This window comes from Chiloscyllium plagiosum, chromosome 5, assembly GCF_004010195.1.
Source record: "Chiloscyllium plagiosum isolate BGI_BamShark_2017 chromosome 5, ASM401019v2, whole genome shotgun sequence".
NCBI lineage: Eukaryota > Metazoa > Chordata > Chondrichthyes > Orectolobiformes > Hemiscylliidae > Chiloscyllium > Chiloscyllium plagiosum.
In genome coordinates, this window is record NC_057714.1 from 82,870,374 (window position 1) to 82,883,774 (window position 13,401).

General features: G+C 40.5%; 1 protein-coding gene across 2 annotated transcripts in view; it reads left to right on the plus strand.

Moving 5' to 3' along the window:
- Positions 1–13,401, plus strand: part of LOC122550048 (myosin-IIIa-like) — a 284,716-nt gene that overhangs the window by 267,269 nt on the left and 4,046 nt on the right. Inside the window, exon 13 of one of the 2 annotated variants that reach the window (XM_043690483.1) lies at positions 2,185–2,299. The exons of the other annotated variant lie outside the window; for it this stretch is intronic. Coding sequence (XP_043546418.1) covers positions 2,185–2,265 — 81 coding nt within the window. The 3' untranslated portion in view covers positions 2,266–2,299. Of the gene's footprint in view, positions 1–2,184; positions 2,300–13,401 lie in introns of those variants that run through there. 2 annotated transcript variants of the gene reach the window in all.

Consider the following 13,401-nt stretch of genomic DNA (forward strand, 5'->3'; position numbering starts at 1 on the left):
GTTATTGAGGAATTATTAGGCCAAACCATACCTGAAGATTTTGTCTTAAAACTCTAGTCCCATTTTGCCAACCGTGAAAAATTCCACCACAGTGGCTGGGACAATCCACAACATTTTTAAAAAATCAATAACATTCAAAATGAAACAAGTCAAAATAGTTTGAAAAGAAAAAAGATTTTCTTATCTCTCAAAGGTAAGACTGGATAGTTTCACATTACTTGTGTTACACAGGATTGACAAAGTGCTCATATATCAGCCTCATTTTTGGATTTGGTGGGTAAACTGAAAGAGAGTTGCCCTTCCAACTGCCTACCTTCTCTATTTATCCAGTAAGGGACCATTGCTAACATTCACATTGAGTAACTTGCACCAATGGCTATGCTCTTTCATTGCCAACAAATCTTGGGTTGGCACTTGAACACAATTTGAGGAGCTGGATGTAGGGGTACTGATTCATAAATCACTAAAATTAGCAACTTAAGTTTATAACGTCAGCAAAGTAAGTAAAGGTATTGATTTCTAGAAGGAAAGAAGTGAAAAGTTGAGAAATTATGGGACATATTATATTAGTTGGTCCACACTGGTGGTAAAGTTGTGGCCTCCATAATGTAGAAAGGAAATAGAGATATTAGAAAAGATGAAGAAAAGAAAATAGAACATGGAACTGTACAGCACAGAACAGGCCTTTCAGTCCTCGATGTTGTGCCGACCTTTTATCCTACTCTAAGAGCAAACTAACCTACATACGCTATATTTTACTTTCATACATGTGCCTATCGAAGAGTCGCTTAAAAGTCCCTCATCTATCTGATTTTACTATCATTGTTGGCAGTGCATTCCATGTATTCACCACACTCTGTCTAAAGAACCTACCTCTGATATCTCCCCTAAACCTTCCTCCAGTCAGGTTAAAATTATGCGTCCTCATGATAGCCATTCCCACCCTGAGATAAAGTCTCTAATGATTCACTGTATCTATGCCTTTCATCATCTCGTACACCTCTCATTCTTCTTTGCTCCACTGAGAAAAGTCCTAACTTTTTTTCATAAGACATGTCCTCCAGTCCAGGCAGCATCCTGGTAAATCTCCTCTGCATCCCCTCTAAAGCTTCCACATCCTTCCTATAATGAGACAAGCAGAACTGAACACAATATTCCAAGTGTGGTCTAACCAGGGCTTTATAGACCTGCAGCATAACTTCGCTGCTCTTTAACTCAGTCCCCCTGCTAATAAAAGCCGACAGAAGATATGCCCTCTTAACAACCCTATTAACTTGAGGGATCTATGTACATGGACCCCAAGATCCCACTGTTTCTCCACACTGCCAAGAATCTTGCCTTTAACCTGTAACCTGCATTCAAATTTGACTTTCCGAAGTGAATCACTTTGCACTTTTCCAGGTTGAACTTCATCTGCCACTTTTCAGCCCAGTTCTGCATTCTGTCAATGTCCTGTTGCAACCAACAACAACCCTCCACACGATACACCACTCCATCAACCTTTGTGCCATTGGCAAACTTACTAATCTAACCTTCCACTTCCTCACCCAAGTCATTTATACAAATCACAAAGAGCAGAGGTCCCAGAACTGATCTCTGCGGAACACCACTGGTCACCGAGCTCCAGGCTGAATACTTTCCATCTACTACCACCCTCTGTCTTCTATGGGCAGCTAATTCTGTATTCAGACAGTCAGATTTCCTTCTATTCCATATGTCCTTTCAGAAAAGACTTTCAGAACTTATAATAGAACTCAAATATATTCTGATAAAGATCCTGAAAATTCTGAAGAAATGTCTTTGAGTAGGTGTAAAGATATTGGCTATGAAAAGTGGCACCATGACATCAGTTTCTATGTTATGCCTCTCAAATGTGTCCACAGATGTTTGATCCTTGTCAGACTGGAGACTATTTTGGAGATAGAGTTTATGAACCAGAAAGGTGCAAAACATGGCATTAGTCAGGTCAAGACATTAATCAGAGTGAATTGTTGAATTGGTACCAGTGCTGCCACTTTACAACTCAGTGCCTCAGGTAACACTCATCATGAACCTCTCATAGCTAAATACACATTCAAAAGAAGGATTATAGAGGTGTGTGTGGTTTCTAGAGTTTTTTGAAAGTTGTTGATGCTTGCAGGGAGTGTTTTGGCACTTGCTGAAGGACTTGGTCCTGTCTTTTAGAAACATCGACAAAATACTTGCTCCCAGACATCAGCACCATCGTATAGATTTCCCTTCAACTACAGCATGACAGGAGAATGAACAGAACTGAGAAGCTGGTGGAAGAGGAAGGAGAGGACTATGTGAAGGGACTCATCAGGAGGCCAGGTCAGCTCGGAGGATTCAGGGGATAAAGTGCAATGTATTAGATCTCTCCACTTCCTAAGGACTCCATCACAGAAATTATGATTAAAGAGAAGGAGGAAGAGAAGGAATATGACAAATGGAGGAGGCAAGCAGTGCAGTCCTGTTCTAGCTAGGCTGTCCATGAATCATCTGACTGTGATAACAGTCATCACAGAGCCAAATTTCCATTCACCGACACTTTACTTTCCCTCTGTTACTTACCATCAAACTGTCCTCTTGGCCACATGAAAATATTAAAGCCATCATGAAACAAACATTTAAGCTAAATTTATAAATAAACATGCATGAAAGCATGTTTGTTTTGCATATGACTTTTCCTGTTCCAGTGCTCTTATACAATATCACTTGTGTAGCATGGCTGCTGGAAAATTGGGGACATACAATGGAGGAGAACACAGATGGCTTTGCAAAGCAACCTTGAGCAGCTCTAGCTTTTTTAGGCCAGCCTTCAGACTGCACCAGCACTGCATGGGTGACAACATTCCAGTTGGCAGGCAATAGTCAGAACACTCACAGAGTGGCACTGATGGGAGGAGCTGTCAATTTCAGAGAAGAAGCTAGTCCCACTCCCACCAATTAGTGATTCAGCAATGTCAGTAATGTCAGCGGTGTTCTGGAGCATAGATTACTGAACCACTGTGATAACTTGAAAGAACTGCTAGTTCTTTAAATATCAGTGCAATTATGATGAGAGCACCTTGAGCCTCCATGCCTTTAGTTTGAGCCTATACTGCAGTGGCCACACATCAAGTGGATTCTACTTATGTCAGAATGAAAACTGAGACATTTGCCATCAGAAGTTGCACCATGGTTAGGTTCACAACCATTCTTAGGGAATGAGTCACTATATTCATATTGAGAAAGATGGAGTCCAAGCTTTCTATGCTTCTTGAAATTAGCTAGTAGGTCTTTCACTACACCAGGCATTTCACTGTACATCATCAACAGCTGGTCAAACCTTCAAAGTGCTCAACTGAACAACAGTGCCAGTATGCTACCTCACACTCTGGTGAGTTGCCATCTATTCTTTTTCCCTGCTGTGTCTGCAATGTCTCACTATGTGCAGATTCTGTCTAATGCTATTCTAAAAAGTCAGCACAGTGTTAATATTTCAGCTATGAGTATGAGAAGAAGTGTTGTTTCTTCTTTATCACAGTTTTCTCATTCTTGCATTGCTTGCTGTTCCACCACTACTGCTACCACCACTACAAATGGACATTAGTTTTTGGTTATCTGAAATAAGACAGGCAGGAGAATGCAGTTGGGAAGCAAATGATATACGTTTGCATTGCCTAAATCAAAAGAATTGTGAATCAGGGGTAAAGCATGTGAGAAGGAGGATTTGTAATGAGAATACTGTCATCTTTCAGGCCCAAACAAACCCACAGCTCTCTCCTCAACAGGACTGAGAAGGAGCAGTAAGCATGGTATAATGTCTTTGGGTGATGTGACTGTCATGTTTGAACAGCTGTTAATGTGTGCAAGCTGCAAAACATGGGTGTGGAGTTTGCAGTGGTAGTGTGTGAGAGTGAAACAAACAACTGAATACCAGATATCGGCTCTGATTGATAGAAATTGGTGACAAGTGCTGAGAGTTTGGCACATTGAGCAGTATGTGAGGCTAGTGATAAAGCTAATGGAGTATAGCATTCAAAGATATATTCATTAACTTTGATCATTCATGTCATATCAGTAAACTTGTTGCATCATTGCATCCAGGCCTCTAGTATTTGACACCTGACATTGACCAGCACAATTATCTGTTACCATTGTCTTTATATTATTTTGTCTGGAAAGCCGCCATGATCTGTAAATGATGCAATCATTTAAATTGGCATGCAACATAAAATATGGTAATGCTGCATTGCGATCCTTAAGTCATTAAATCCAGAAGTAAAGTTAAGATCAAACCTCTTTATCCATTGAGTGGTCAGAATTGACCACAAAAGTTGACTAAAGTAGGTGCAATTAAGGGGAAGTTAGATCAACAATCAATTAAGCAAGGAATTGAAGGATATATTACTGTGCTGCGATGAAATGGGAAGGAGATGTATGGAGCAGAAGCAGCAGCACCTTGGGGTGAATGGTCTGATTCTATGCAATACTTACTTTGCGCTACATCAGGGCAACCAGAGCAATTTGTCAATTTCTAGTAACTTTAAAAAACTGTTTGACAAAAGAAGGCCAAACTTCTTTGAAAGGCATTCTATCAGCTCTCAATGTTTTGGAAATCCTTTGTCAGAGATTATCGTCTCTTATTGCTGATTTGTCAGAAGATGAGAAATCTATTGAGCCTAATCTGAGGCAACTAGCTGGTTATCTTCATCATCTGAAAGCTGTGTGGAAAATGGTAGAAAAAGAATGAGGTATGAAATCAGACCAGTTGTTGTTATGGTCATTAGTTTACTCCAGGAACAAATAGAACATATTGAAGCACAGACATCACTGATTTGCTCAATTCCTCAATTGCTTCATCCACTGAGCATGTACAGAGTTAGTGAAAGATTAGCCAATGCACCTGAGTTGAAAGGAAGTATTGTATTGCAATCTTCCAACTTAAGTTATATTCATTTATCAATGAATGCACTGAGAAACAATGAGTTAGCTACAGGCATTCAAAAATCTTACAATGTCTTTTAGTGCTGCCATGATTACAAGACTGTATTTCTTTGTGTTTTGAAGATCTTTCTTTCTATTTTACCACCTGCAGTTCTGATTTTATGTTAACTAGAATTTTGACTTCTCGCAAGGTTCAAAATCATCTGCGTGCTCATCCTTTTAATTCATCAATTAACATATTTGGATCAAACTCTAATTTAATGCTTTCTAAATCTGATACTTCTTGATCTGTAAAGTTTAGCTCGCACTCTCTTAACCCACTGTGTCATCTTAAAGGAACAGGAGTAATAATGTTTGTCCATCACTGTGAGGATATTCATTCAATTGGTGTTGAAATTTTAAAAAACATTGATGTTCTGCTGACATTTCAAAATATGATCTAGAAAGAACATTTCCAAAACATAAAATGCTGAACCTTTTGATTATTGATCCTAAATTCTTACTGAGGTAGCGAACATAAATTTTCTAATGAAACAAAATGGAACTAAAATGTCAGCTTAAATATAAGGGCAAGTAGAGGGGAGAGATTGAGCCAACACTAGGGCTAAATATTTTTTCAAGAAGGAACAATAATCTCATGCACAAGAAAAAAGCTTCCAATTAGCTCAAAGCCCTTTTTCCCTTATTAGTGAAGCCCAATATTTTTCACTATAGATTCTAAATGATATCCATTTGTAAAAGCATCTGACACTTGCTTATTGTGGTTAATATTGTTTGGGTATTTAGCCCGATGATAGACAGGCGAAGCTTCAAATTTTCCACCATTAATCTTACAGGGTGTTGCAAAATCTATGACTCCCCAAGAAAATGTTATGCCAAATGTGGCTGCTTCACATAAACACATTATTGTTTTGTTAAAAACATGAAAGCAACAATGTGTTTTTTTGTCATTAGATGTGGGTGAATTGGCTCGGTCAGCATTTATTGTTCATCCCTCATTGCCCTGGAGAACATAATCATGAGTTGCCTCCTTGAACCACCACAGTCCTTAAGGTGTGAGGATACCCACAGCTATAGGTATCAAAGGGAGTTGCAGGAATTTGACCTGGCAACAGTGGAGGAACGGCGATCCATTGTTCCCGACTCAGAGTGGTGTGCGATTGTGTCAGCCCATGGTGCAGAAGGTTAGAATATATCTTCAAAAACAGATCTACATCAGTGATGTTGATGCAAAAATGCTGGGATTTTATTCACTGCCCATTAAATTTAAAACATTGGGCACAGTCTCAGGGGATAGCGGCCAATCACTTGGGACAGAGATGAGAAATGATTAAGTCAGAGAAATGAGAATCTATGAAATTCTCTTTCCCAAAACTTCATGAATGTTCCACCAATGAATCCACCTAAAACTGGAATAGACAGATTTTCACTCCATCATGGGAATCAAGGGAAAGGGGAAGAGGACATGAAAGATCAGCCAAAGTCCTATTAAATAGACTCAAAGGTCAGCATGGTTTACCTTCTCCCATTTCCCATGGAGCACCATGTGGTTATCTGGGCTGGAGAAATTACAGCCTTTGTATTCTCAGGCACTAACATAATAAACAAGACTCCAATTTCACAGTTGCAATTATGCCCATTTTGAAATTTATGTGCCTGCTAATTTTGATGCTCAGGTCTCAATTACTTGATTCAAATAAAAAACCTTGGTGAAAAGTGAAGCGGTCATGTATTAACCACAAATATCTTTTGAAAATGATTTTGCCGGCATTACTGACTATCTCCTTGATAAGGAAATAGGAGCTGTTGTACTGTGTTAGATTGACAAATGATTCCTGTTTCTCTATTCAGATACACCAGTCACATTTGGCACTCCTGAAAAGCTTGCAATGGCAATAGATCTTGGCTGTTATTCTGTGCCTTTGAGAGAAATGAATGAAGCTGCCACCCTTGCAGAACTCTGCATCTATCATCTACTGAGTGAAACTAGAAATGGAACCTTGATCAATATCAATATCATTTCCTCTGGTGCCTGAAAAGATCCTGTGGCAAACTATTTATGACCGTTGTGACTGTTGAGTCCACGTCATGAGACTCTGAAACTGCTCTCAAACCTGGTGTCAGCACTTAAGAATGGCTCTAAGACTACCACATTGATTAATTGCTGCCTATAAAAATTCATCTTTATCCTAGTAAAAGTGGACCTCAAAAGATCCTTGTGAGAGAGAGTCAGCCTCTCTGTTCACATATTCCATTTCACTTACAAAGGAACAATACACTGGATGTAAGAGATCAGGGACAAAACCAGAAAATGCTGAAAATGCTCAATAGGTCAGGCAGCATCTGTGGAGAGACAGAGTTAACAATTCAGATAGATGAATTTTGACCTGATCTGATCAGCTGAATAACTCCAGCATTTTCAGATTTTGTCACTTTGCTTCCCCTTACTCAGACAGAACAGCAGCTGCTCTCACTAAAATAGATACTGAGGAAATAACTCAGAACTATCCTCAGGTTATTTTAACAGGTTATTTTAATAGCTGACCTGAGTGAGAATTATAGGCAACAATAAAGTGGCATGTGCACTGATAACCAAGGCATATTAAGAATTCAGACATGTTTTAAAATTGTTGTTACAACACAAGCATTACTTGTAAGGTCAGTATTTATTGCTGTCCTTAGCTGTCCTTGAGAAGCAGTGGTTATGAATCACTGCCTTCACCTACCTTAGTCGACCCTGTGTGGGTACACTCAAATGCTGTTAAGAAGGAGTTTGCAGATTTTAGTCCAACAGTAATGAAAGAAGAGTTATTTATTTCCGAGCCAGGATGATGTGTGGGTACATAGATAGAACATAGGAGCAGGAGGAGACTATTTGGCTCTTTGGGCCTGCTCCAGCATTCAGTATGATCATGGCTGATCATCGATTTGGACTGAGGTTACTGTTTTTGTGCTGTCTGACTGTATGACTCCATAACTCAGTTCCATCTTCCTGCTTTCTTGTCTTACCCTTTGATTCCTTTAGCTCAGAGAGAGCTATAATCCTCTTTAACTTGCAGATAGTGGTGGTATTTCCGTGGTGTCTTCTGTGCTTGTTTTTCTCAGAAATAAAGTTGTCACATTTGGAAGGCGCTGTCAGAGAAACTTTGGTATGTTGCTGCAGCGCATCTTAATAGTGAGCAGGATACACTTGGTGTAATGGTTGCAGAGGGAGTGAATGGAGTGCCATTCAAGCATGCAGCATTAGCCTGATGTGTTGAGCTTTGTGAGCCTTGTTGGAGCTGGAGTCAGTATTCCATCACAATCTTGATTTATACTTTAGGTGACTGAGAGGCCTTGGGGAATCATTGTATTCCTTTGTGGAATTTAGGATTTCCTTGTATGTACTTGAACTAAGTGATGCCAGGCAGTTAAGAGTCAATCACGTTAATATGTAACTAGAATCAGGTATAGGCTAGATCACAGAAAGTAAGTGTAACAGATTTCCTTCTCTAAAAGAGTACGAGTTAAACCAGATGGGATTTTACAGCAATTAATGTGAGCTCCATGGTGATTGTAACTGAAAATTACAGTTCTCAACTGAATGTTATTAACTCAATGAGTTCCACCAGCTGCTATTAGACCCATGTACCCCTGTGGCCAAATCTTATTAACCTGTATCTCTGAATTGTAGCCATAGAATTATTATAGCTGCTTCAGTAATGTTTCTGGTCACTTGTGACAGATGGGAGGTTGATGGTCTCGCTGTGGACTCGATGGGCTGAATGGCCTGCTTCCATATTGTAGGGATTCTTTGCTTCTCAGCATGCAGTCCTGAGAAACTCCTGAAAAGCTGTCTTGAGGCTGAGGTGATTAATCTCCAACAACTATAATCACCTTCCTTTGGGCTAGACATGCTTTCAATCAGTAACGTGTTTTACTTCTAGTTCTTATTGACCACAACTTTACTAAGGTTTGTTCTGCTTTTTCCTGACATGACATACTTGTGCAAGTTTACACTTTGTTGGGTTGACGCCAATGTTGTAACTGTACTGAAATGGCTTCCAGGGGTGCAGGCTGTTCTGGAACACAAGTCTTTTTGATTACATCAAAGATATTATTGGGGCCAATAGCTTTTGCAGCAGCCAGTGCATTTAGTCTTTTCTGAATATCAAGTAAAGTGAATTGAATTGTTGAAGACTGGTACCTATGATGTCAGGGACATCAGAACAAGCAGAGATGACCACCCATTCCTTATTCAGGCCGAAGATGGTTGTAGTTGTAAGCACTTCAGCCTTGCATTTTACACTGACATGTTGGGCCTCCCCAACATTGAGAATGGAAATGTCATGGATCCTTCTCCAATTCATTATTTTGTTGTTCACTGCTATTCACAGCTGGATTGGATAGCCTAGCAAAGCAATTATCTGATCTGCTGGCTGTGGGATTGCTTGGTTCTGTCTATAACATACTGTTTAACAAATTGCAATCCATGTGGCTACTACAGTTACAGTAAGGAGTGGAGGGGTGTATGCTGACAACAGCTCTAGCCATTTGACAAATTGGGAATATCAACTTGACTAAGCTACAAACTGGGATGCAAACACACTGAGAGGTTTCCTTGCTTATATATGACCTAATATCATGACACTTCATGGAGTCCGGAGACAAAATTGGAGTTTCCATGGACCATTCTCTCCTGACTTTATGTCATTGTGTTTCTATTCTTGGTGGGTCTATCCTGCTAATGGAATAGAAATCATTTACAATGGTGATAAAGATGTCCAAAATGTTGACTTTATGCTATGATTAGGTTTGTACAGGCTGTTACCTCATTTGTCTGTGGGATAACACCATGAATTTTGGTTCTGTATGATCCCTGAAGAGACGTGTAAATTAAGGTATGAATTTTTTCAGCAATCACATAAAAAGAATACTACAACAAGATCTCACATTTTAAGGCTGACCTCGACGAACCAATATAAAACTAACATCAATGAAACTTCCAAATAAAAGCATAATCCTGCAGGAAATCTGAAATAAAAGCAGAAAATGCTAGAGAAACTCAACAAGTCTGGCAGCATCCATAGAAAGAGAAACAGAAGTAGTATTTTGAGTACAATATGACTCTTCTTCAGAACTTTAGAACAGAACATTAATTTTATTTATTACTCAACAGGTACTGTCATCCCTGCTAAATTTCTCCAGCATTTTTGTTTTTATCAACTGAACAGATTTTTTGTAGGAAACTTGAATGATGAATTACAGAAAATATATTGCCTAGTTAATGAATTAACTCAACCAAAAATACATTTTTCCAGGTTAATACGCTCCACCACACTCTCTGCTGATATGTAGACTGAGAGATTAACTCCCAAGCTGTTCCCAGGTTTTTTAATTGACTCAGTCCTCTCTTCTATTCCAGAGTATGTCTTCTAGAAACCTGTACAAGTTCCTTTATTCAATCTCCTGAGAACCTCTGAATTGAATTTCAGCAGCAAACCACCCTCTGGCCATTCCTTGGTCCTTCAAACCCTGCAACTTCCATCTCTTCAAACAGGGAAACCATCCTCATGAACATTCTGTTTTTTTGTTCTGCTTGTAAAGTACCAATTGCTTTGGGCTCACCCTCTGGATCTCTCTGACTGAGAGTCTGTGTCCAGGACACAGGTTTCTACAGGAGAAAGTGAGGACTGCAGATGCTGGAGATCAGAGCTGAAAATGTGTTGCTGGAAAAGCACAGCAGGCCAGGCAGCATCCAAGGAGCAGGAGAATCGATGTTTCGGGCAGAGCTCATGCCCGAAACATTGATTCTCCTGCTCCTTGGATGCTGCCTGACCTGCTGCACTTTTCCAACAACACATTTTCAGCACAGGTTTCTACAGGCTTTCTCCTGAGTCTCTTTTCCCATAACAACCAGGCATATGATTTCACTATCCAGGACATTCTGTTTAATTTTGCAATAAAGAGACAGTTTAAAGCATAAACACCCTATCGTGTTTTGCATTCATAATAGTCCAAGTCCTCAGATATTAGGGAGGCAGACTTTACAATGTGAACTGGGCAGGATGTACCTTTGTGATTTCTGGTTGGTGCTAAGTGCCTCTGTCCTGATTTTCTTTCTTTTTATACTTTGCTGTCATGGTTTAATACAACTCAGTGACTTGCTGATCTATTTCAGAGGGTATTTAAGAGTCATATATTGTGGAGGTCTAGAGTGACATGTCAGTCAGATTGGGTAAGGATCATAGATTTCTGGAATGCAGTGACCTGATTGTCACAACAATCCAGCAGATTACATCATCACCTTTACTGAGACTAACTTTCAGTTCCAGAATTATTTGATTAACAGATTTAAATTCATGTCTCCAGGTCATTAATAAAAGCCTCAGGTGACTCATGAACACTACACTACCTTGCTCATAATAAAACTTAAGTTTGGGTAACTAGCCATACTGTTACACTCATCTCAGCATTTTGGGTTTCCCATTGAAGATGGCCATTTCTTGTGTGCATGCTGTATGTTCTTGTGAGGCTGTGGAATCCAATTGAAGACTTTCATGCCAAAGACTTTCAGCCTGGGATGAACTGTCTGATTTGGTTAGCATTGCATCATCTTTCGAGCTTGCGTTTTACCCTTAGCAGTTTACATTCTTTGCAAGAGGCATTATGCAAAATTCAATGGAGCATGCTGGGTTAGGTTTGCTGGTGTGAGTGCCAGCAGAATCAGGAATTCCATTCCTGTAAGGGAGAGGAGTTGGGGGGGACCTGTACCTTATTTAATGTGGGGGAAGGGCCTGACATTGGGACACCGCCTCCCGGAAGTAGTAAGCCTTGGTAATGAGCTACTTGGAACCAATTATCTATCAGCATACCAGGGCCCCAGGGATTTGACTGGAATCTCCTGTGCCTCCTGAAAACTGCCCAGCAAACTCAGGTTGCTTGCGTCATGGGAGGGAGGCCATCAGTCACAGGAATTCAAGGGACCTGGCATCAGGAAGGATGGAGGACAGCTGACAGCCAGCCACTGTCCTTGCATCGATTCCCTTCTCCCTCCCCCCACTTCCCATATGCACTGGCGAGGCCCCTCCCTGTGACTCTGACCTTGCCCCACTGCACTCACTCCAGACATCCAGTGACAATCCCTGGGCAAGACCCGAGTGCCTTCCTTCCAGTGGCCGTTGCTCCCAGTGTTGTTGCCAGGACTGGAGCTATAAGCCCTTGGTTGGCTTGCAGCTTTTGAGGGGCAGATATCTACCTGACTGGGGATTTAATTGAGTGGGAAGTCCAATGATGTCCAGGTAAGAGCCTAATTACACTTAGTGTTGGGTCTCAAAGGCCATTGTCACCTTCTCAAGGCCAAATAGGGACAGACAATAAATGCTGGCCAGCTTGTAATGCCCACATCACAAAAACAATTTTTTTTACCAAAAGGGAAATACCGTGCAGTTCCTATTTCTCCTTCGGCTGATGGTCAGGACCTTGTTCACACAAACAAAGTTACACCCATAACCTTGGCAAATTAATGACAAGTGGGAGAAGAGTTTACGGTTTCTATATTACCAAGTGATGGAAGATGTGTTCACGGCTCCTGAGGGGTCGTGAGGCGAAGGGGCTTTCTAGCAATCCAGGGGCGATAGGAAGAATGTATTCTTAGACAAGTGAGGAGGGAAGTGGTACAGCACACATCTGTATTCTTTTATCTGTGGAGAAGCTTTGGGAGGAATTTTCAGGTGTTGCATTTTCTTCTGCTGTTTGGCCCTAATGGAAGACTTTAACAAATGATAATTTGTAGGTATCGTACTTCTTCAATCAGGTTGCATTTCTGAGAAGATTCTTATTGTGCAGCTATTGTATGTCAATTTTCTCTCAATGTATTGAGTTTTAGCTTCTGAGCTTTCCATACTATTGGACACATTATGCAGAGAAGCGATTTATTTTTGAATACTTGTTATAGGCAGACCATTAGAATCATCATGAGAAAAATTTGGCAGTGCAGGTGGAAATAACTAAAATAAATGATTGAGCCATCAGACTGGGCAGGGAATAACACACAGTGGGTCCCTCAGCAAGACACCTGGGCAATCTCAATTCCTGGGCTCCATTTGACTCGTCCATTACCAAATGAAACCCCAAATTATTGACAGAGTTCAGGACTCAAGGGCAGTACTTGAGCCTGCAGATGCCAGGGGTCCAAAGTTAGTGCTCAGGGGATGGGGAGGTTGACAAGGATTAGCAGCATAGGACAGGAGAGGGAATCAAACAACATCCCGAGCACCAGTTATCTTAACCGAACCATGCCGCTCTCCCACCTCCCACGATGTACTTCTTGAGTGTTGAGTTTGAAATCAGCTCATATGTGCTCATATTTTCTGATTAGCTAGTTAATGTGGTGTCTAAGTTGACTGGAAACCTAATGGTAATGGGAGGATAAAACAATGTTTCTGTCTTCCTGGTTAATAATGAAGAATGGATTTGTATTTCCTAATAATG